Below are 24,515 nucleotides of genomic sequence, written 5' to 3'. Positions count from 1 at the left end.
AGCACAGTATTCAAATTCAAAAATTCATTGTGGCTAAATGACCTGGAGGAGATGGATTTGCAAGTTTAGGATTCATATTTTGTTGCTCTTGTTTAACCTTACACTGAATTATGAGGATTTCTTTGGGTATAAAGATGCTGGGTTGTCAATGGCAGTCATGAGAAATGAGGCAGGAATCCTCTACTTCCTTCCAGTCACTGAGGGGAGAAGGCTGCTGCTACTTTGCAGGTGTGTCCAGCTGAGGGGATGTTCAGTGGAAGAGGCAGGGATGTGCTAACAAGACATTGACAGTTTCTGTTAGAAAGCCAGGAACAAGCTATAGCAAGAAAAAAAGACAGATGGGCAACTAGAAACATTCAACAGTTTATAAAATAATCAAATCCAAGTTGATTTTCAGAAAGTCAGTAAAGGCTGAGCTCTCATCTGTAGGACTAGCATTATACTGAATTCTAGAATTTTACTGTAAACAGCTATTTAATTGTTTTTTAATTTTTTTTTTTAATAAAGGGCTCTGTTAAGCCACTGCAACTTCTCCTATAAGTCTTTTAAGCCATAAGATCATGAACTAGGTAAGCTACAAATGTTAAGGTGAAACATCCCCCGGAAAGGATATTGAAAACCTGTCCACTTTGATTTCTTGCTTGTTTTCCTGAACTATCCAATACTGACCATGATCAGACAGAAAATTGATCTTGCCCTCCAGTCTTTGAAGCATCTTATTTTAGTTCATGCCAGTCCCTTTTGTTGAGTCTCCAAACTTAAAATTGTTTAGAAACGAAAAAAACTTGTCTTACAGCATGGATGGAGAAACCGAGTATAGGCCCATTAGATAAAATCAGAATTAATCAAGTTCAGAGTTAAACATACTGCTGCCTTGTGGAATATGACTGCACTGGAGTCTGAAGTCACCAGCTATAGCAGGTATTTTAAGTTACTGAAAAAAACTATTAAAATAATTTGATCAACTCTCTGAATATTTGTGAAATGTCCTGGTGGGTTTGGCAATTGTCTCATAATCATTTGGTGCTACAGCCTACACTGTTGATGTTTGAGCTACTTCATTTAAAGTTAAATCACACCTGGGAAATAATCACCAGAATTATCTCTGACTTGCATGAGATCTCACCCATGAGATCCTAATATCAGTTCCTTCTGTTCTTCAGTGTACCTCTTTATTTTCTTTAAATACTAAACAGTCTAATGTTCACCTCTTTGTATTCACCAGGTCTTTTTGCATTCACCCCAAATTTCTGGAAGACTTTCTTACTCATGATTGACGTTTGAAATATGAAGGTCTGTCCTGCAGGAGGTGTTGAATAAAGCAATGTAGGAATTTCTGGTGCAAATTTTCCTCAAAACTTTGTTCTAATTGTTTGAGCCTAATTTTTATATTAGACATAATTTCCAAGGGTGATGGCTAAAGAGCTACAAACATTTTTTGTTTCTTCTATTAAGACACAGCCACTATCCTTTCTTTTAAAAGAAACATTTGATTGATTTAAAAGTATTAAATCAATTAATGTGAGAACAAAAAATGGAAGATGTTCTTGTGTACTACTTAACACTGTACATTTGTGTTAGCTGTGCCTGAGTGATTGTGGAAATGATTATTGTAATACCTGAGGCAATTGTATTATTGCAATAGTAGCTTGCACTTCACTAGGATGATATCTACAGATTGTTTTCTTTGTAATGACATAGTTCAGTTACATGGTCTGTGGATAACAGAAAAGGGAGTGACGATCACTGCAGAGTCACTGTTTTTAGTGCTCCCCAGGGGCCACTGGAGCTCCTCACAGCCTCTATCAGGACCTGACAGCCAGTGCTCATCCCACTGCCCCAGTCACAGACATTGGGCATCTCTGTTTGGCCAATATCCTGCCTAAACTATTTAACTCATATGTTGAAGCATATTACCTGCTTCTAAAAGCTGCAGCTCAGATATTGTACCTCAGTCAAGTTTCCTGGGTTTGAGTTATCTGCAGTTGCAGATAACAGTTACCAGGTACTACTCTGGTCCTTCAGCAGTCATGTGTCAAAGTGTTCTGGCCAGCCTTTCCAAGGTACAAAGCTAAACACAGCAATGATATTAGAAACTATCCATCATTATTGGAACAAAGATATAGAAAAATCTGTGATGTTTAGGAAAGAATGATAAAATGCGGGATGACATTTGACAACCATCTGTTTTGATATGGAATTTAAAATGACAGGAGATACTATGGATTAAAAAAAACCTAAGTGCCAAAAGCACTTATTTAAAAAAATTAAAAGAATTTTCCTTTGGAATAGCTCCAGGGTAAGGTTTTACCCTTGGGGTAAACGCTCTTGGGGTAAGGTTTTATTATGGACAGAAACCTTTATAATGTTACAAAGGAAAATAAATGCTCTCAGCAACATTTTTATGCGACATTTCCAGTTCCAGAGAGACACTGTAGAATAAATGTTGATAATAATGGTAAGGCAAATATTTCTGTATGATGAAAAATTGATCTAGGCACCAACAGTCAATAGCTTGAGGCTTTTGGAAAAATTTCTGTCTGTATCAAGGAGACAGTGGTCTTTGGTTCTTCAGATGTGAGGCCAGACACTAAAGCTGTTGTAGGCTGCACCCAGACCCTTCTGTTAAAAGGTTGACTCCTTGTTAAATATATGATCTGGGTGATGCAGAGAATCAACAGAAACCTTTTATATATTAATACCTTCTTATGGGTGAAGGCAGGGAACACAGACCTCCCTCCCCTGGAGTGGGTTATGAAGATGGCTAGTTGGAGTATAATGGACAATAGCACATATTCCTGAAGTGTTCTTTTTTCTTGATAAAAATCAATTCAGAAAACTGGACCCAAGCTTGAAAGCAAACTCCAGAAGACAACACACATGCTCAAAGCCTCTGTTCTCCAAAAATTGTTTTGGTAGATTTATTTGAGATTATACTCAAATGAAAGAGATGTACCATGATGCTGTGTCATTTGACTTATGGCCCCAGCTACAGGATGCTGTAGCTCTCAAATCTTCAGTGGACAGTCTGGAAAGCTTTTTGTTCTGTCATGTCAGGTTCTAAATTAATATTCTAGCTTTCCCATCCAGAAAAACAAACTGATCTTCAACACTATGTAGCTCTAATTAGGAGAAGACATAACTAATATTCCCTAAGGGTGTCTCTCCCAAGCCCAATGTGACTAAATACATGTGGATACAGAGTGTTGCAGGGATTCTGAGGCTTGTCCAGCTCCAAGTGATTTAAAATATGTACTTTGATATTCAAATAGGAGTTCAGTGATTTGAAATTAGCTGTGGATATTATGTCATAATAAAGCTAGACCTGAAATTGTGTAAATTTAAGGGGCAAAATAATATTTTGCTGTTACACTTTGTATTTGCCATTCTATTTACAGAATGAACGGAGGCAGTACAGATATTGAAAACTGTATTGAACTTCATGGTGCCATTATGCTTTACAAAAACACTGAAAATGTTGTTCAGATTTTTATCCCCCATGTGTGAGCTACACAGATTGTCTTGCAATTAAAGCAGAGAAATGTGATGTTTAATTGTTTTCATTTCTCTACATCTTCCTGTCTTCTTAAAAAGCAATTTGCCTGTCATTAAGACTTTTACGACGTCAGTGCAAATGACCCATGGCGAAGGAGTGGATCAGGAGTTTGTAATGCAATCCAGGAGTCAGTCCACTGAGACTCCATCTACTATAACTAAAAATATACATTATAGCCCAGAACCTATAGAACAGTGGACTGCATTCTGGGGGAAGAAAAGCTTGTATTAAGGTGCCTGTTTTTCATTCTGCCTGTTCCAGATTTGGCCAGTTTCCTGAGCCACAATACAGTTTCTATGACTGCACAACTTTTTGTTGGCCATAGTTTCTGTCCTCATGAGCAAAAACCAAAAGCCCAAACGTGTGGTGCGCCTGAGCAGCTCCTGGTGTGGGAGGTGAGGAGGCTTCTGAACTTACTGCATGGTGGAGCACCAGAAAGGAGGCAGTGGCTCCCCAGGGAACAAGTGACTAGTGGGGACAATGAAGGGATTTAGTGTAGAATCAAGGTGGTGAGGTGAAGATGTTGATGAACTATTGCAGAGAAAAGCCTGGGATCCTCTAGCCTTGTCCAGACCTTTTTCTGGTAGTTACACCCATAAGGGGTATAGTGCTAGCAGAGCAGGAGAATCTGGAAAGTTCTTGGTTGTGTTGCATGTCAAGTGTGAAAAGAAGCTATAGCAGAACTGTGAAGGTTAATATTTCTGTCGATGCAAATTAACAAAATAAAATGCACTAATCGCTTTTATTGAAAGCTAAATTTACAGTGCAGAGGTACATTGTATTTACAATGAGATCATACTGCATTCCACCTATTAGATCTCAGATGAGATCTAGATTACAACAGAGCTTGTTCTGATGCAATATTCAGCCACACTGATTACTCATTTTTATGCCAGAATGCTGGGACCAAAATGAAAGAAGACAAGCCCATTTAATTATTCCTAGAGGTAATACTGTTGAATTTAGAAACAAAAAGTTGGATTTTACAGCTGCATTGTTTATATCTACTTAAATGCCTCATGAGGTCATGTTCTTAATTTAGCATTTTATCTTAAAGAAGAAGATAAAAAAGTAACTGTGTCAACAGAACAAAGAAAATACACTTCTGTTGATATGTAACCCATATGGCTTTAGAGAGCCTTGATAGATTGTCTGTCATTAAGCTGAAATATTTATTTTACATGTGCTGTGGCTTGTCATTAAAAAAAGGAATCAATAAAATGTTCAAATTCTTGTACCATAGCAAAGGTCAACATAGGGATTGGTCTTTCCTAGTTTCTGGTTCATGATGCAATTTTTTTTTCTCTCTTCCTAAATCTGATTTAACTAGGGGAAAAAAATCCTAGAAATAATTTTTAATTGGAATGCTGATTTTATGTAGATTTTAGTGAGGATATTTTAAAGGGAGAACTCCGTATCTCCTTTAGTTTGAGGCTGCCGTCATCATGTCTTTGCACAGAGATAGTACAGGGTATCGGTATCTGTCTCTGTCTCTCTCCCTCTTCCATGCTATATTTATAGCATCCCCCTGGCCATAAAAGGTCTGGACTGGGGCTCTGACATTCCACTGACTGCAGGCATTATTTTTGTTCTGGACCTTGAAGTCCAGTCCTTACCCCTCGTCCTAACTACCTCTTTCTTTGCTGGCTTCATTGTTGCTGTGTTTTTGTGCTATTCATCCACTTGGGAGCTCTTCCATTTGCTGCCATTCATTTGGATCCTGGTAAGTGGTTTTTTTAATGCCGGAAGGTTTTATGTGTTCAATTATTTTTAATCTGAATCTGTAATGCCAAGCCGATTGTAGCTCCCTTTATTCTTCATAGCTCAGCAGTTGAGGGATTTGTGGATGTGAATTGGAGACATCTGAATGTTCAGCTGTGAAACAAAAGAAAGTAGTGCAGGGGCTCTTTTATTTTCACTCAGCTATCTTTGCATATTGTCACAGTACTCTCAAATGAAGCCTGGGTTACTGAGATATAGGAGGAGTTTGTCATGTACTCTCCTGTGGGCTTAGAGAATGCTTAAATAACATAAATATTTTCTTGTTGCATAGGATGTTATCTTTTCTCTGCTTACAACAGTTTCTTTTTTAAAATCTATTTCACTATTTTCATTGATTGATGGAGCAGATATTTAAAGAACTACACAGACTGATACACAGCACAAGAGGTAATGGCAGCAGAATCATCTCCTTTAACGTGTAGCTATGAACTATGGACAAGTACACAACTGTCTGTCTGCTCAGTAGTAATTTTAAATACTCAGTTCAACAGCTGCTAAAATATAGCTCCAAAAACTGTGAATTCATCTAACTATGGCCACTAATATTTTTAGGCCAAGCTCTGAAGTGCTACACTGATCTTGAGGAGTGTTGCCCTCACACTGAAGGGGGCTGGTTGGTGCACACAGACTAAGTGGGTGCAGGCAGCATAGATAAAACTTAAGAGACGGGAATCAATCTGATAATCAGGCAGTGCTCCAGATAGGAGCAAAGTCCTTGGAAGTTTCTGAGTTACTTGTCATCTCCCATAGCACTGCCCTACTGTATCTGATTAGACTAATGTAACCAGCTTATCCTGGCCTGTGAGCAATCCGTGATGTTTCAGAGGAAATATAAAACATAACTCATGGTGTGATAAAATACCTAAAAAGGAGTTTCCCTTTACATGATGTGAGTCAGTGCTGGTCTTTGATTTGAACCAGGAGAGCTGACTTAGTGCTCAGTGCCTGCCTTGCTATCACAGTCCTTACTCCTATCACAGACTTTTACTCCTGAGAACAGCAAGATCCAGACCTGTCATGTTTGGAAGAAAAATGTTTCCTTTGTACATTTTAATTTGTTCTTCTGGTTTGATAAACTGTAAATGAAATGCTTCGTTTAACTTCTTAATGGGCAACACATGCAGTGTGCTTCATACTTGTGGATCGCCTTCCATACTTTGAAGCCTGGAAGGCTGTGAGAATGCCTGAGCTGAATGCCTGCTGGCATTGTGGCTCTTGTATGAATGGTGAAGCCAGCCAACACTTCAAATAAAGCTGGTGAAGACAAACCATAGTACTCTGCAGAAGGAAAACAGGATGTTCTCATGTTCCTTCCCTTTCAGTATGCAAGACAATATTCTTCTGTATGCCTTAACCTTCCTAGGCAATGATCACAATGATTTGCAAGTCCAAACCCAGCTCTGCAGAGGTAGAAGAGGGAGACAATGAGGAAAATTAAGAAAAAAGTCTTCTGAAACTAGGGAAATACAGAGGAACTACACACTACTGGTGGCTAACAAAATTAAATAAGTAACAACACAAAATACTGACAGGTATTAGAAAAAATAATGCTAGACATTCTTTTTTCTAATAATTGCATTATTTTAGACTGCAATAATTGCATTATTTTAGACTGACATGAAAAAATAGCCAGCATTAGGAATAAGAGGGTTAAAAAGGAACATAAATTTTTGACAAAGAGAACAATGGCCTAACACTCTTTCCCATTTATCCTTCTTCCTCAGGTAAAAATAAATAAATGTATAATCTGGTCTTCTTGCAGTCACAGTTATGCTGTGGTCAGGATATCAGCAACTTCTTTTACATAAAAAGTTTCTGAATAAATTTCTTCCTTGTTGACTTCCTGCAACTAAATAATCAAGTTATCATACAAGGAGCATTTCCCTTGTGAGATCCCTGAAATAGAAGAAAATTTTCCTCTTTGTTTCTGGTTTTTGTTGGGTTTGGGTTTGGTTTCTGGTTGTTTCTGGGTTTCTTTTTCATAAGTTGCCTTGGTTAGGGCAAATACCTCTGCAGTTGTCAAAGAGAATAGTTTGAAATTTGTTGACTTGCTGTCAGAACCAAATACTAAAGAAAAAACCAAGGACTAAAGTCTAGGGGGCATAAAGACCAGGGGAAAAAATCACAAAATCACAGAATATTCTGAGTTGGAAGGGACCCACAAGGATCATCAAAGACAAACTCCTGACCCTGCGCAGGACAACCCAAATTGGATATCTAGACTTTCATGAAGTCATGATTGTCTTCCAGTTCTGTTAGTCCAAACATTAAATAGTTTTTCATTAATATGAAGAAATCATGAAGAAGAACAATTTTCCTACTCTTGTGATCGATACTAAAAAAAACCCCAAAAGAATAACAAACGCCTCTCACTCTTGTTTTTGGATCCTATTTAAATCCTTGCTAACATTTCTTCATTGTAGCTCATTTCTATGAGCTACAAAAGGTCGCCTTACTAATCAGGGACCTTTTCAGAGACAATTCTAGTAGCCATGTGAGCCTAAAAGAAAGAGAAAGAAAGGTTATCATATGGATTATTTGAGGCGAGCTTGCATGTTAAAGTAGAAAAAGTCAGTTCTAACGACAGCAAAATTAAAAAGCAAAATAATGACGGAACTGCTGGTTTTAAAACAAACAAACAAACAAGGGAAATACTTTCTGCACTCAACTTTCATCCCATTTTGAGAGGGGAACTGCTTGTCACCTGATCAAAATTTGCACTACAAGTGACTACAAGATAATCAACTGATGATATGCAAACTAAAGTTAAATGGACCTATTATCTGGAGGAAGGGTCTTGGCAATCTTGAACATGATGTTTTAGGTTAAAAGAAAAGGATTTGCACTGTGGAGCATGATATTATTTTACCCATTGCATGCAGACTGGATCCCTGATTCAACTGTAAAAGTATAATGCACAATAAGCCCTTTTAAATTGAACCCTGGTATCACGTACAAAACAATCACTGCAGTGCACATTTAGAGAAAAAACTGACTTCTTTCTCAATCTTAGTGTTTTTATTCACTGTTGTAATAATAAATGGAAGATTAAATTCAATCTGAAAATTGGATTACAAAAATAAATGAAATGTTCATATATTTTTGTTTCAGCTTTTATAGCTTTGTTTTTATAAAGGCATTTGCTCATGCCTTTAAAAGTAATTTATTACTTTATTATCTCTATTGTAATTGAACAAAATTATTTATACTGTCTCTGAAGAAGCCAGGCACACAGAGTTTCATTAGTTTGCAGTAATAAGTGAGCACATAAAACTTGAGCAGTTTGCAGTAGCAGGGAACCAACTACAAATGAACAGACGCAAGACTGCAAAGGTTTCTGGGTGACATGTGAGCATCTTGAAACCTGAATATGAACCTGTCTGAAAGTCTAAATCACATCATAAAAATATAAGTCTAAAATCCTTGCAGTTGATTTTTCAAGTTCAGCGTTAATTTGTGTGAAGTTGGGTATTATTTGTATGATAACTCAGGAGTTTCCTTGACGGTAGTCCTTATGTTTGACCTGTTCTTTTTCAGACATTATCCTGTTTATTTACACTCAGAAAAGTGCAGTGGAACCCAAAATCCGAAGGCACCCATGATGTCTTTACCGTTCTACCAAAGACACCACGAGCACTATGACCGTGCGTACCGCCACAAAGCGCTGTCGTCCACTGTGAGCCAGTACCAAAAGGAGACAAAGAGCAAATCTGCTGTGTATGCTCAAGGATCCGCAGCTTACGCCAGGGGCTCCGCGGCCTATCGCCACTCATCTGCAGCTGGCTTCAGCCTTGACTCCTCAGCAGCCTACAGCCATGGCTCTTTGGCCTACGACCTCGAGTCGGCAGCCTACAGCCACGGGTCCACAGCCTACGACAGCTCTGCCGCGCAAAGCAAGAGGTCTGCTGCCTACAGCCTTGACTCGGAGTCCCTCAGCACCAGCTCAGCTGCCTACAGCCATGCATCTGAGTCCATCAACAAGCTGGCTGCAGCCTACAGGCTGGGATCTGAAGCCTACAGCTTTGGGTAAGATAATCTGCCTTCGAAACAGCATCCTGGTAGAAAAATGTCCAACCGCTTCCCATTGAAAACAATGGCAAAACTCTCCTCCTCCTCCACATAAAGTTTCTCTATAACTTGATATTAATGTATTTTCCTGATCCAGTGTTTCCCCTTGGCTTAGGCAATGGGAAGGACCGTGGTCAGCTTAGCTTGTTGAACTAATCTATGTGTGATGCTTGGACTGTCATAAGAATAGCACTGGCAATGCTGATGTAGCTGAGTGCTGACTCTAAATTGCTTAGGAGCTACTTCTCCTTCCAAGTTGTTTAGCCACATTAATACAGCTGAACTTAATGTGAAGAGTTGTGATAGCTTTGGATTGAGGCTGTCTCTTATCTGGCTGGAGGTTGGAGTAGTACAAGAACTCAAAGCTCTTCATGCAAGTTTGAGTTGATGTGACCATGTATGATTAATTCTTCTTTGGCCTAATAGTTTTCCTTTTGTGCTGAGTGATTCAAGAAACTGTAATTTTCACACAGTATATTGGTTGAGGCATACTGTTTCCAAACCTGAAGTGTCCCATCTTACAAGAGAAGAGTAGTTATGCTCAGCTTGTATAGCTTTTTTTAAAATTTAAGGTAATAAATATTGCTCAAGCAATTACATTAGCATAATATTTTTGCTATAATAGCCTCATATTATTTGTATGCATATATCTCAGAGATTTACAGAAATTAGAGAAGTATTAAAGTAAGATTAGAGCAGCTGTTAGCAATAGAGCAATAGAGGAAACAATCAACAAATTACAGCTCAAAACATCTGCTTGCTGTTATATTAATATAAAATTAAGAGTATCATTAGCAGAGCTGATCAAAACTTGTCCAGCAGAAAATTTAAATTTTGAAAACTGAATATGCTCCCAGGGTTGTGGATGATGGTGAAATCTTGGCCAAAACCAATGAAAGAAGGACTACATGTACCACAGTAAACAGCACCTTGTGATTTCAGCCTTCACTGAAATCTTGGCTTTCAGGAAACTCAGGGTCCAATCTCCATTTGCCAGAGTTTGTTCAGGAATTTGATCCTCAGGCTGTTACAGTCAAGGTGAATGACTGAACTTAACTCCTTACTGCAAGAAAGACATTGAGCTGCTGGGACCTGTCCAAAGAGGGGCAACAAAGCTGATGAAGGTTCTGGAGCAGAAGTCTTATGAGGAGCAGCTGAGGGAAATACAGTTATTTTGCTGGGAGAAAGGGACACTCAGGGGAGGCCTTATCACTCCCTACAGCTGTCTGAGAAGGTAACCACGCAGGGCTTGGTCTCATCTGCCAGGTAACGAGACAGGATGAGAGGAAATGGCTGCAAGTTGCACTAGAGGAGGTTTAGATTGGATATTAGGAAATATGTCTTCACTGAAAGGGTAGTCAGGTATTGGAATAGGCTGACCAGGCAAATGGTGGAATCATCATTCTTGGAAGTGTTCAAAAAATGCGTGGATACACACACTTTAAGGACATGGTTTAAGGGTGTGCTTGGCCATGCTGGGTTACTGGTTGAACCTGATGATCTTAGAGGTTGTAATGATTTTATGATTCTGCAGCTGACTGTCTTAGAGTGGGTCATATCCAGGCTTGCTGTTGAAACACTTTTACTTGTTCAGATAATTTACCACTGAGAAAGCAGTGAGAATCTCACTTATAGTCTGCTGGTGAAGGGAAGAAAACTGGAGGTGCTGGGACTGAGGGTTATGCTTCCAAAGGGTGCTGGGTAAGGGAAGATGTCCCAAATTTCTGCAGCAATGCAGCTGTGCCTGCACTCTGTTGCTGACGCTAACCCAAAGCTTCCTTCTTCTTGAAGAAAAGGTTCCCATAAAAAAAGAACTTCAAGTTATAAAAAATGATTGTTAAAAAAACCTGTTTCTGAGTCCTGCTTGCAAACACTTCAGCTGTCACACAAGTTTCTTCTGAAACCTCTGTGTTGTCATTAAGAATAACTCTAATGTCAACAGTATAATATTGAAGGAAATGAAATTGCTTAGTTGAGAGAGAATTTAAAACATTTGCTGAGGTTTTGCTTGAGATAAAAGTTTTTGGTTTAAAGTAGCATATTTGCCTATATAATACTCTGTATTACAAGACTTGCCAATAGATAGTTCACAGATAAGAATGTCTCAGCTGCAACTTCTTTATTTCTGTGATCCTGTTATTGTATTGGAGAAAATTCATTGCTGCTGCCTAAAATAAGGACTCTGGAGATTAGATACATGAGATTCCAAGCTGTCTTACACAAAACTTAATTAACACAGGAGACAATGTTTCTGAATGAAAATCCCAGTATTTAACTTGGGTTTATGGTTAATATAGCCTCTATGTTGATATTTCTTTTTTGCAGCCCCTATTTCTGCAATTTGCAAGAGGCAAAGTGGAAAAAATACTGCAGTTCTACAATTAAATGTAGTTCAAATTTGAAGAAATTCTTGCCAAATTGGTACTGTCTTTCCCAATATGCCAAAATACTTCAAGGGGTAATGTGGAGACAACAAGTGTTAAATAAATTAGGAAAATCAAAGACTTTCTGTTTTCATCCATATGAAAAGAATGGTGTAGGAAAAAAAAAAAAAAGAGACTTCAAATTCTTTCAATTCTCTAGAAGTAGAAAACGTTGAATTGAAATGCTGTATCTAAATGACCTGAACAGTAGAGTGTTTGCTTGAAACCAGAATGGACACACAAATCCAAATGCAGACAAAATTTTTCAGCCAAGAATTGTTGATTGCATATCAGTGAATGTTAGCATCAAATATAGATTTATGCGTAATGGATATAGTTTTGCAGATAAACACCATTAATCCCAACAGGAAAACTCAAATATTAAGTTTTTATTGAGGTTACTTATTTTTTTTAATCTGAAGTAGCTTTTGGTAAACTTATAGTTATTGCAAAATTTAGGTCTCATCCTTTTTTGTAGTCACAGTACAGGAAAGATTTCATGAAGCATTGGTGTTGACATGCAGTTAGTGCTATGTGAGGAATTTATCATGGGGAAAACAGTGGAGAAGGACTAGGAACTAGGTAACCTGCAAGACCTTGACCTGGACCCAGTTCTGTGACATTGAAGCCTCACTTGAGTGGAAAACATTCCCAGGGGGTGAACACAGGCAGTTTGAAGGAGCCACAGCTTGATTTTTCAGGATGATGAAAAATTTTCCCTGTGCAAGTGGCCTGTCCCCCACATTTCAAGTCCTCTTCACACCACAACAGCTTTAGGGTGTACAGGGAGCAAAATGAAAACTGGGAAAATCAAGAGCAAGTATGGAAGCTTGCAGCTCTGCTGGTTGCAGTTGGCCAAAGGAGCAAACCTCTGGGCTCCCAGAAGAAAGGGCATCTCACCATGGAGAGCTTGCCTCTTCACACCCAGCCCTCCCCACCAGCTCGTGGGGCTGTCTCCAGCCAAGCACTTCAGCAGAGGCAGGAAAAGTGACAGAACTGCTTCCCTTGAGGCTCTGTTCAGGTGAGGGGTGTATGTCTCCCACAAGCTGACGTTGTGGCCACCCATCCTCTTCCCCATCCAGCCCTTGGGGGCTGCCAGCATGGGCAGGTTGGCTCCTGTGGGAAACCTGGCTCCTTCTTCCACAGCAGTGCTCCATCCTCTGTGTGCTCCTGGGAAGATTTGAGTCAGATCTGCCAAAGCTGCTTATAGAACTACAGGGCTGTCAAACAGGGCTGCTGGATTAAACTCGTTTAACTCTTTTTTGTGGAAGCTCAGTGATTTGCCTTTGCTCAAACTTTCACTGCTTTTCCATGTGTCTGGCAGCATTGTCTCCTGTCTAGCAGCATCAATAATCCCATTGTGTCACAGACAGATTATCTGCCACCACAAGGGCCAGACACCTGCTTAGAGGGAAAACACAAGTTCCTGGTGTGGCTCAGGCATTTGCATGTATTTTGCAGGTCAGGCAAAACAGCAAAGAGGACATGGTGTAATTCAGGTGTACCAAGCAAAGAGAGGAAAAATGCCTTTCCAACTTGCCTTTAATTGGGCTGCCAGTGCGAGCTAATGCTCTCCTGAACAACACTGTAACCAGGATCTGGAAAGGCTGAGTAAATAGTACACTTCCAGAAACATTAGAAGACCATGATCCTGGCATTGCTCATCCTTTGGTTTATTATAGGTGAGGGTTAAGAAGCTGGATTCCAGATGTCATACTCAAGCATGGAAATTGTTTTAATGAGACCTGCTATGTGGAAACAATTCCCCTTCAAATGAAATTGTTGTGGAAGCTGTGTCAGGGAATATTGCCAGCAATATTGCCTGGGCTTGTGACAAACCTGTCAGCAACTTAAAAGTCACCAGAGCATATTTCTCATTTTTAGAGGCTGAATTTAAAGAGTTCTTTGCTGAAAATAATTTCTTTTTCCTTTCCTATAACTGGGTTTGCCAATCCTCTATCTCCTATTTACAGTAACTTAAAATACTGCATATTAGGAAAAAAACAGCTGCTAAAAAGAGAGACTGGACAAGGCTTTGTAGCTAATGGAGCTTTTCCAGCAGGTACAGCTGGTGCAACCATTGTGTATACCACTTTCTGCTTAGGACAAGATACATGGTTTTTTAGAGGTGTGAAAGAGCTTATATGTGCCTTTTCATGCATGAATGACATGACTAAAGAATAGGGTGTTGTGGTCTTCTTCCAGAATGCATTTCTACATCCACTGGGTGCAGACTTTCTTTGGGCAGTGTGTTTCTGTCCCTTCAGGCACAGAAACAAAGGCAGTGCCAACATATTCTCTGTCTGAGGATAAGACATCAAGACAGAGCAAAAAATATGTTTGGGACTTGCAGATGCCCTGCACAATGTTTTCTTTAGCTCCTCTTTAGGCTAGAGGGAAAAGTTAATAGCGTCTGTTTCTTACATCTCTACAGAACAATGCCTGTGTTTTTTACAACTCTAATGAAAAACCAGGAAAATTATTGACATTTTAACATGCTGGAATCCACCCTGAAGTAAGGACAGTAGGCTTAGGTCACCAACCTTGATAAACCTGTACAGATAATATCTGACCTGGGGAAAAAATATACATATGCTAGCTGGGCATATCAGATGAGGCTGAAAGATGTTAAAAGGTCATGGTACTGTTCCTCCCTATGAAACTAGAGAGCACTGATACCCTGCTCTTGCTCCTCTCGGGAGATTCTGTTCCACATATCAGGTAAAAGGTTGGAACGTTTTAAAATAAAGGGCAAGATTTTAGAATCTAGTTCAAGAAACAGAGTCCTCCTTTGGGCCACCTAAATAATGGTTTTAGGCAGGATTTTGGTTTTGTGTTATGCAGGAAGAAGTACTAAGAACACAGGAAAACAAGGAATAAGCCTCATAACAGAATAGTGTTTAACCTATTCTCTCAAGCAAAGAGCTCCATTTGAATATGTTTCTCCTAGCCTCCATCTAGCTCTGCCAGAATTTAGAAAGGAGAAACATTTTCTGCTGCTTCAAATTTATTCTTCTAATCTCTTGGTTTATGCAGTGTGATTCTAAAGAACATTTTGGAGTGACTCTAGGTATCCCTCTGAAAACATCAGCTGGGTGCTCTGGTATGGTCATGAAAGTGAGATATTCAACTTCAAACACTTGGAAGATTTGAGTGAAAAATAGCCTCCAAATAAACAAAACCTGTAGCAATTTATTCTTGCTTTTTCAAATAGTTTTAGAGATATATAAATGAAAGATAGGAAACCCCCACTGCTACGCAGGAAAGATATCAACAAAATGCCTAGCAGGGAGTGATGGGAACTGCTATATATGCTTCCCATTAATTCCCTGAATGAATGTGTAATTTGGACCTTAAATGAAAAATAAACTGACTGCAAGGCCAAACTCTCCTTTAGGAATAATGTGTTTGTCTGGATTTAACAGTGCTGTAAATGCCTGAGCTGAAATTTTCACCACATTTCAACTACATTTATGAAAATAAAAACTTCTAGATATTTTAATTGAAGTTCAATTGGTAGTGTGATCCTTCATGATCTAGAAACAGCTAGGAATGAAGTGGCCTCCTAACAGCTTCAGCCTAAAGCTCTGAGGAAATCTAATGGCTGTCAGAGTCAAAATTCCAGGTTTGACCCATTTTTAAATAGGACAGGAATAAAAGTCACCTGCTAAGTAAAGATCTGTAGCTCCTTGCAGACTCTAGTTCAATTAAGAAAAGTAATGAAAATAGTTTGCCTTTGATGTTTCTTATCCCTTATTTGATGAGTTCTCCCAGTGCATTTGTGGTTTGCTGTAGTGATTGCACCACATCATTGTCCAGCCCAGGAGTAAGGCCATTGCACACCCCCTTTCAATATGTCTCTCTCTTAGTTTTTTATTTTACTCTGCCTGGACTGTTCCCGAGTGTTTTCTGCTTGGATTTCTGTCCCTAAAGCCGGATCTGCTCTCTTGTTCTCCATCTCTGGCTGTCCTGGGCAGTGCCTGGTGTCAAAACTCAGAGCCCATAGCATCTCTCTCCTGTAGGTGTGGTCTGTGCCTGAGCAGAGCCAGTGGTGCCTGACATGGAAAACCCTTGGCCCCAGTCCTGTGGTGTGTGCCACAGTCCCTCATGAGCTGTGCCTCCTTTTGTGTGGAAACCAGGTTACAGGGAGAGGAGGAAGGAAGGAGAAGTGCATGGTTGCTTCTACCCCCTGTACTGAGTGTCTCTCAGCAGAAGTGCTGCAGGCTTGGTGATGGTGTCACCTGGGCAGCACAGAGGAATTAACATTAAGACAGAGAGCAAGAGAATGGGAGACTGATTTGACAGGAGCTGGGTAGGGAGAGAACTCAGTCTGGGCAAAGGGATGGACACAAAGAAATGAAGGAAGGAAAGATGGGAGAATGAAAGTGATCCTTGTCATCGCACACACAGTCTCAGTGGATAGATTACTAGCACGTATTTTGGAAACTAAGCACTCTTCTTGTGTTGGTGGTGATACTTTTGCAGGGATACAGCCTAAGGAAAACATTAGCCCAAGGACATAATATCATATTACATTATGCATGTGAAACATTCCCAGGGGCCCAGTGTTAGCATGGGTTTTGATATATGTGTCCAGCATGCTGTGTGGAGACACCAGTGTAAGGTATCCAGGGTGTGGGAAGCAGGTTATCCCTGACAGAGGCACATGGCAGGGCTAACGAGCCTTGCTGAGAAACCATCATTCTGCTCCTGTATCTGCACATGTAAGCAGGGAGCTCAGACTGTGTAGAAAACCCCCTGACCAGAAGGGGACCCACATGTGATTTTCTGTGGTGATGTTGCAAGACAGGTGAATAGACACTTTGGGGATTTATTAAAGGCTGACAAATAATTAGCATATTCCATAGATATGGCAGTTAGATATGTGGTGCTTTGGCAAAGGAGGACCTGGTGTTTCAAGCTTTGTTTACACAATTTGTAACTATGTTCAAAATTAACCCAAAGTGATTGCCCCAAATATGCTTCATGCTTTTCAGAATCCCTCCCAGGCTGGTGAGGATGGGGCAGGGGGGGAAGCTCTTCCTCCTTTTCAGTCATCCTCCATTTATCTGTGCTATGTTAAATGGTGCTACTTCACTCAACTCTTCTCTTCCCATTGGAGTGGTGTGGGAGAGCAGTGGGAATGGCAACACTGCTTTCTGAGCAGTGCAGTGCCCTACAATTTCTGTAGAGAGACTTGAGCAATCTTCCCAAGTCCCAACCCTAAAGCTATTAAAAGTACATTGCTACTAGGTGTATTGCTTACTCCATCTATTCAGATTTAATATCAAGGGGCATAAGTGGTGTGTTTGTAATGGTGGGATTGTCAAAAGTACACTTATGTGTTTAATAACTCTGAAACTATGGCTATTCAAATTATAAATGCTTGATTACAAAACAGTACACTCAATTGTATTTTTGAGTGCTTCTTAGCAGCTCTTTTCCTGATTTTAACAATATAATTTTTATTTCAGACTGAAAAATTCCAACTCAATGATAGAAGATCAATCCTATAAGATGAGTCCCAAAGCAAAGAGGGCAAAACAGAGTTTGATATCAGAGAACAAAGAGAACGAAGCCTTAGACTACTCAGTGCCCATATTCACAGGAAGGTATGTTCATTTTCATTTTGTTTGGTATCCTATTTCTGATGTTTTATTGACAAATTATAAAATACCAAATCCATTAATCTGTCTTTACACTCATGGATCTTATGGTGATAATTTGCACTTCGTATGAGTGATAAAAAGAAAAAGAGAAGTCAACTGACTGGCAGAAAATTGGACATTGTCCATCCAGAGCCAGGACAAATGAACCTACGTGTCTGGACTTTGTTTTGGACACATTGTCAGGACCACTTTCTATGAAATGAAAATATAATTAGAACTCTGCCTATTGGGAACCTGGCAAGCATGTTGTCCACATTATTCAGCTTATTCTTTTGGTTTGAAGATTTGTTCTGTAATCAAATCTCTCTTACCAAGCATTAAACATAGAAACAATGAAACAACGTGCTAATATCTTGTCCTGGCACAGGGAAAACCTGGAATAAAACCAAATGCTTTCTCAAATCCATTGTAATGATTCATCCTGATCTCACGTGTTGGTGGTATTTATTGCATGGTTACTACTGATGTAATACATCTTACTGCAGCAGTGTTCTCAGTAAAGCTGAATGTGAACTTTATGTGGAAGCCAGAACCAACAGCAGCAAAGAGGCTCCCCTGCCCTTTTTGGGGTATGGCATAGTGATTTTAGTAGGAGTCTCCAGCAGTTCCAGCATAGTCACTTGTTCAGATTAATACATACTGGGGTGTAGTGTGGAAAACTTGCTCCTGGTTAGAGGCCAGGAAAAAATTTTCTTGCCCACCTGCGGTTGAAGAGAAACCTCCCTTCAACCTGTCTTTCCTCTGCAGCACAGTATTTTTCAGGGGACACATCCAGGTTGTCCTGGGAGCCAGTGCTACTCTGTCTACTGCTTCACCACCACCCAAAGGCAGTTCTGCTTTATATCCAAACTTGTGGTTTCACGTGAACTGAGTTCCAGCTTGTCCATGGAGGATGTTATTGCTCTGGCCTTTTGAGCATTTGTGATGCTTTTGTGATGAGAACAGTAGCTTTGTTTTTTATTAACTCCCTCCCACTGTCTCAGAGTAATTTTTTCTCACCCTTTGTACATTCCTGTGTTGGTTTCACTGCTCTTTGATCCAACCAACATTAAAAAACACACTGCTGCCTTTTTTAAAAATTGCTTTGGAGTTTCATCTGTATCTTTTGTGATAGAAACACATAAAAATGTGACAGTCTCACGCAAAACTTGAGATAACATATTCTCAAGGCTTCTCACTACTTTTGCCTCTCAGCCAGTGTTTATACTTATGTAGTAGATTTGCAGCTCACCATCATCTGTCTCCCATGCCCTCAAGCACAAATATCTTTCCTTTTTATTGTATGTTGAGTCTACACAAGTAAAATTTATAGTATTGGGCAATAATCAAAAACCACAACTGTTGATTAGTACTTAGCTTTTTTATAGGCCTCTGTGATCTTAGCACAATATGTTAACACCTTAACAAATATTAAGAAATAATTTCATTTATTTTATTTTGTAATGCATACAGTAATATCTAACTCAATGTGACAGTATGTAGCTTCATTTATTTGTGTCTGTAAAATATTTTGGGATCCTGTTTGGGCTCCTTCATTAAAAGGTACCGTCAAATTCTTACATCATTATTTTTTTTTTCTTGATGTCAATCTTACTTTTTGCTTATGGCAATTCAGAAAGCTGTGTGTGCTTTTCTGCCACTGTAATGACCCAAAAATTTTAAATTTTGTTTTGGGACTTTTGAAAAAACAAATTTAAAAATTAGTTAAAAAGAGCATATGATGACTGTTGAGAAATGGTATCTGGTTTAGGCTTTTCACTGTTGGCATCCTGCTCATGACCACATGCCACGACTGTGGAAGTTGCATGCCACATTCCTCTCAGATATTTATTTTTGTTTGAAAGATAACAGCTGAAGCCGATTGAAGCATGTGCATGCTATATGTCATTCCCAAATTCCCCAGTGAAATTGATGTGTTGTTTCCCATGGGCAGAGAGCTGTTAAAAGGAATAGTTCTTTATAAAGGTCATCTCTGGGGTTTGTTGGAGCTGGGTGACCTTCAGCAATGTGTCACCATTTCCATTATTTGGTTCTACTTCAGAACCCTCAGGTTCTGCTGTAGAAAAAAATAATTTGCTCAGATTCAACTGATTCTTAGCGACTGATCCTTTCAAACACCTTTTAAACACCTGGGCTAATCCTTGCAAGAGAAAATTGTGGACAGGCAGACAGTATTTTAGACAGTAAAATACCCAGAGCTTGATGTAATGCCAGAAGTGCTGAAGTTGCTCAATGTGGCTCATGAACTATTTGCAATCACTAATAAGCCTATGCCAAAGGAATGTAGATGGCAGATGCCCTTAAAATTATATTTTGCCTGTGCCATTTGGTTGGATCTGTTTGAAAATTATTTTCGACTGAAACCCTTAAGACTTGACTGTAAAATCTGCTCTTAAATGGTACAGTTCGCTGGTTTCGTGCATTTGTCATTTGTCATGTTTCTCTTTGATCTGGGAAGATTATAACATGGAGAAATTATTAGAAAAGCTAAATATTTAATACTGTTGATCAAAAGCATCTGGGGATTACAACTGCAGATGACTAGGATGAGTTCTATTTTAGTCAGAGGATATTCATCAGCTCCCAAAAGATGCTTAATGTCTTGAGGAACCAGTCCACACTGTGAAGTTGCTGAGATCTTAACTAATGTAATTAAAGAGGGAATAGTATCAGTTTGCCTTTGAAGAAAAGTGCCATGTATTAATTTAAAATGAATGTAGGAAGCTATATTCATATTCATTATACTGATTTTTTCAAAATTGTTTTAAAAAATCTCTTCCATATATCTGCAGCTTCAGGTCATATTTGTGGGGACAACTGATGGTCTAAGTGGAGGGCATCTGTCATTCCACTGATTTCTTATGGATCACCCTCTTAAAGCAACTAAAACAGAGCAAGCTGAGTTTGAGGGTGGTCAAAGCTCTATGCTGTTAAGTAAGATTTTTCGTCCTTTCAGCAGTTGTTTAATGTAATTAAGTTGACAGCATTCCACTGCTTGACTGTCTTGCATCTCATGCAATTGACTTCATATGTAAGGGGCTGGACACTTAATTCTGAGCTTAAATTCAATTTTTTTTTTAGTATTGAGATGTGCTGTCAGATGCATAATATTGGCTATCTTAAAAAATTCTTCCTTCTCTTTTTTGCTTTGTAGTAGTGTTTCATGATAAAAGAGAGGCTATGCTTGAGTGCACTCTAGAAACAGAGGTGATAGGTGATGTTTCTATAGTGCTTGCAAGATGACACTTAATGAGAACTTAAACAGAGTTTGTTTTCAGTGTGCTATCTAATGTTCCCTTAAAGTAACTAAATTTAGCAGGAGGATATTGATGCTTCTTCTTAAGTCAAGGAACTCTCATTGTGCATGCACCACTACAGCAGCTGTAATGTCCTGGCAGTGCCAGACCAATATGGTTTCAAAAGTACATCCACATGTGAGTGTGGAAACAGGATTGCACCCACTGGGAGCTCTTTGTGTTTCACCTCTGTACAGAGCCTGAAGAGGAGGCTGCAAGAAAATCCATGGTTATCTTCCTGAAAGATAATATAGAATGGAATTTATACAGCATATATAAATTATACAGCATATATATCAATATAGGATGGAATTTTCTGTGAACAAAGAGAACCTTTTCGTTCACAGTTATATAGGGTGGGATGGGGGGTTTTTAACAATTCATGAATGAGGATATTGATTGTTATACAGCTACAATTATCTCTTTCCCCTTAGGCAGTGCTGTTACAAACACTGCACCTGTAAGTTAATACCTTGAATATCTGTGGTTATGCCTTACACTCTTCTTTATAGTGATGGAGATAAAAAGCCACAGCAGGATAATGTTTAAACTGAAAATGTGTATGGCATATTTAGAGGGAGAGGCCCTGAACATGGCCATGACTTTGGACAGTAAAATATTCAGTCTTTCTGCAGAATCCCTTCCATGTTTCTGCTTTGAATACATATGAGAGTGTTGTAGCAGAAGGCCACCGTAGTGGCTGATTTGGTAGCAAGTAGAAATGGAACATGGTCTCAGCATTTTCCAATGGGACTCTGCTTTCTAAAAATTCTTTCAGACAAGTGAATATCAGTGGTATTACAGACACTGAAGAAGAGAGAATTAAAGAAAGTGCTGCATATGTTGCCAAGAGGAACCTTTTTGCCACAGGGGAAGGAGTTAGTGTCAGCAAGGTGGCCAAGACAACTTCTGAAGAGGAACATCATGAAAAAAAGTCAAGGAAAGTGGCGATCCGGGAGTCTGCTGAACGTGTGGCCATGAAGAAAACGGTAAAAGATTAGAAATTAATACTTAAGCTGGAAAAGAAAATTAGTCCATTTTTTGTTCGGTGTTTGTAAAGTGCCTAGCACACCAGTGCTCTGATTTAATCCATGGGCAATCACAATAATGGTAGTAATTAACCCAAGTATTTTCAATGGAAATCTCTTGAACCTGTACAGTACTGAGAAACCATTGTAAGGAAAATTGGTATTGCCCTGTTTATAAAAGTCCTCTTTTAATAATCTGAATACAGGGACCTGGAATTCTCCATATATTTGAAAGTTAGGGCAGAAAAGAAATAATTATTTTTGCAGAAAGCAAGATTTATACCATATTAGGAGTTTTTTCCAGCTCTGTGGATAGTCAAGCAGTTGAACCAGTTAGCTTAGCAGGATGAAAGATCCTGTCAGGAGGAAAGGTTTGGAAGTAGTTCTGTCAGAGATGATCTAGGCATAGAGAGCCTAGATCTTTACGTCTAGAGCCTAGGGTCCTTGATCTAGCCTTTAGAGCCTAGATCTTGTGCATTACAGCACAAGTACAGAAGACATCTGAGTTTCAGGCCTATTTCACCTTCCAGTCTATTTAAAATAATAAGTAATTAAATGTGGAATATTATTTTAGTTAGAATAGTTTTGAGAGGAAAAACCCTTTAAAATCAAATCTAGTTATTTTGAAAGGAGAACTTCTGGAAAATGAAAACTTTATTTTCTGTGTCCAGGTGAGATAAACACATTAAGTGTGTTTGAATGCTTAAATAAAAATTGCAGGGGTTTTTTTTGCCTTTTTTTCTTTTTTTTCTTTTTTTTTTCTTTTTTTTTGGTTTTTTTTTTTTTTTTTGTTTTGTTTTGTTTTTTTGGGTTTTTTTTTTTGTTTGGTTTGGTATTAATAATTTGCACTTCTAACTGCTGCTCTAATCAAGTGTATAATAAAATGTTTCTTTTCCAGCTAGAAGAGACTCAGGCATTCCATAGAAAGTTGAATCAAGATAAACTCTTACATGCTCCTGAGTTTATCATTGAGCCCCGTTCCCACACCATCTGGGAAAAGGAAAATGTGAGATTTAATTGTTCTGTGGCTGGCTGGCCAGAACCTCGTGTTACATGGTAAGATTTTGTACCTGGCACTGAAAGTCACCACTTAACCAGAATCTGAAGTTATCTCAGTAAATGTAGTCATTTTTCTGAAAAGATATAAGTTAAATTTAAAAAAAAATCAGGTACTGATGACAGGCTTGTCAAACACCTTTCAAGTCACATTGTACAGAAAAAGAGCAAAATATTAAAATGAAGTAATAATAATAACAACACAAATAATTACATAATTATTATAGTAAATTAACTAATAGGATAATATTTAAAATATTTGTGTAACAGCACAAGGAATAAATAGACTTTTTTTTTATTTGGTAAAGACATCAAATATATTCCTTCTGTTGATGATTAGGGAAAAATAGCAGTTTAGTTTATCATAATATCTTTGATAATGTTTTCCAAATACTTGAGTTTAGTTCTACAAATGACACTAACGTCCCTGAAGCATTAAAGCTGGCTTTGGTTAAGGGCAAACTTTTTGGCAGCTGAGCAGTTATAGTGCTGAATCTCCATGAAATAGAAATCCCCTGATGATGCTGTGAAATATCAGTAATGATGATGTGTTCATAGCAGACACATTGTCAGTGTTTGGAGTCAGTGACTTCAGGTAGATCTGGAACCATCCAAATAAAATGAAAACTTTGGAAGTATTGGAAGATTGTACAGAATCACAGGATATGCTGAGTTGGAAGGGAAACATCTACTATATAATAATGTTATGTAATAATCATATCTTGCAACTTGCTACTTGAATTGTGTAAGGGACTCTACATTTATTTAGGTCTTAAAACCCTTAATCTCAGGGCTTTTTAAAAATTGCTATTAAGAGGTATGTTAATAGGCCAGAGCTGAGTCCACAAAGTCACTGATCTCTCTCCTGGGACTCTGACAGCCAGGCTCTGCACAGGCACACTTTTCCCATCCTGTGATAGTTACAAGTGCCCTGTGTTCACATTCCACCTGGAGAGGATTCCAGACAAGCCCTTCAGCTCTGGTCTCAGCTGGATATAAGCAATGGTCAGCTATGCTCATGGCTGTAACCCAGCTCTGTAACCTGAATCCTACCCAAGAATTCAAGAGCTGGGTCATTTTCACTTTGGTTGAGATTCACCTTATCCCCAAAACCTGACATGGTTAAACTGAGCCTTCAGCTGTCTGTCTTTGCTCTGGCTGTGAACCAGCCTTTCATCTAAGTGCTAAATGTGGATGGTGGAAGTTGATACATCATTTTACTGTACATCTGAATTCCAAAGGGATTTCATTTTGCCACAGGCTACTCATGGAAAATAAAAAAAAGAAAAAGAGATCACATCCTTTTCAGCTGGTGTCTTTGCTGTAAGATATAGAACAGTGCTGACCTGGATCTGTCAGCTTTCATTCAGCCTTTCTAACAAAATGTCAGTAGAATACTGCAAACAGTCATTCTTTCTATAAGCAATGAAGACCTTTTCATGCTGTGCCTGGAAAACTTTAAAGCTTTATGGACTTACTCTAAAGAAAACCTGCCTGATGCAGCTGCTCTGACTCCCCTGGAAAAAAAAGCATATGGAAAACCCAGGACATTTGAAACCAGTAGCAGAAAGCATAAATTATCAGTGCCTAATGACAGTGAGAGGTTGCAGTCCCACATTAGCTAATGACTTGGCTGC

General features: G+C 38.9%; 1 protein-coding gene across 1 annotated transcript in view; it reads left to right on the top strand.

Annotated features, from left to right (window-relative positions):
• Positions 1-5,188: 5,188 nt before the first annotated feature.
• The window catches only part of MYOM1 (myomesin 1), a 68,311-nt gene continuing 48,984 nt past the window's right edge, over positions 5,189-24,515 (top strand). Inside the window, exons 1-5 of the mRNA XM_054285436.1 lie at positions 5,189-5,279; positions 8,876-9,364; positions 17,304-17,441; positions 21,573-21,783; positions 22,721-22,878. Coding sequence (XP_054141411.1) covers positions 8,937-9,364; positions 17,304-17,441; positions 21,573-21,783; positions 22,721-22,878 — 935 coding nt within the window. The 5' untranslated portion in view covers positions 5,189-5,279; positions 8,876-8,936. The remainder of the gene's footprint in view (positions 5,280-8,875; positions 9,365-17,303; positions 17,442-21,572; positions 21,784-22,720; positions 22,879-24,515) is intronic.

The sequence above is a fragment of the Melozone crissalis genome, unplaced genomic scaffold (genome assembly GCF_028551555.1).
Source record: "Melozone crissalis strain CALT ecotype California unplaced genomic scaffold, PUWL_Pcris_2 ptg000042l_1, whole genome shotgun sequence".
NCBI lineage: Eukaryota > Metazoa > Chordata > Aves > Passeriformes > Passerellidae > Melozone > Melozone crissalis.
Note: the sequence above shows the minus strand (reverse complement) of the source record. Positions and strands in the feature narration are given on the sequence as shown.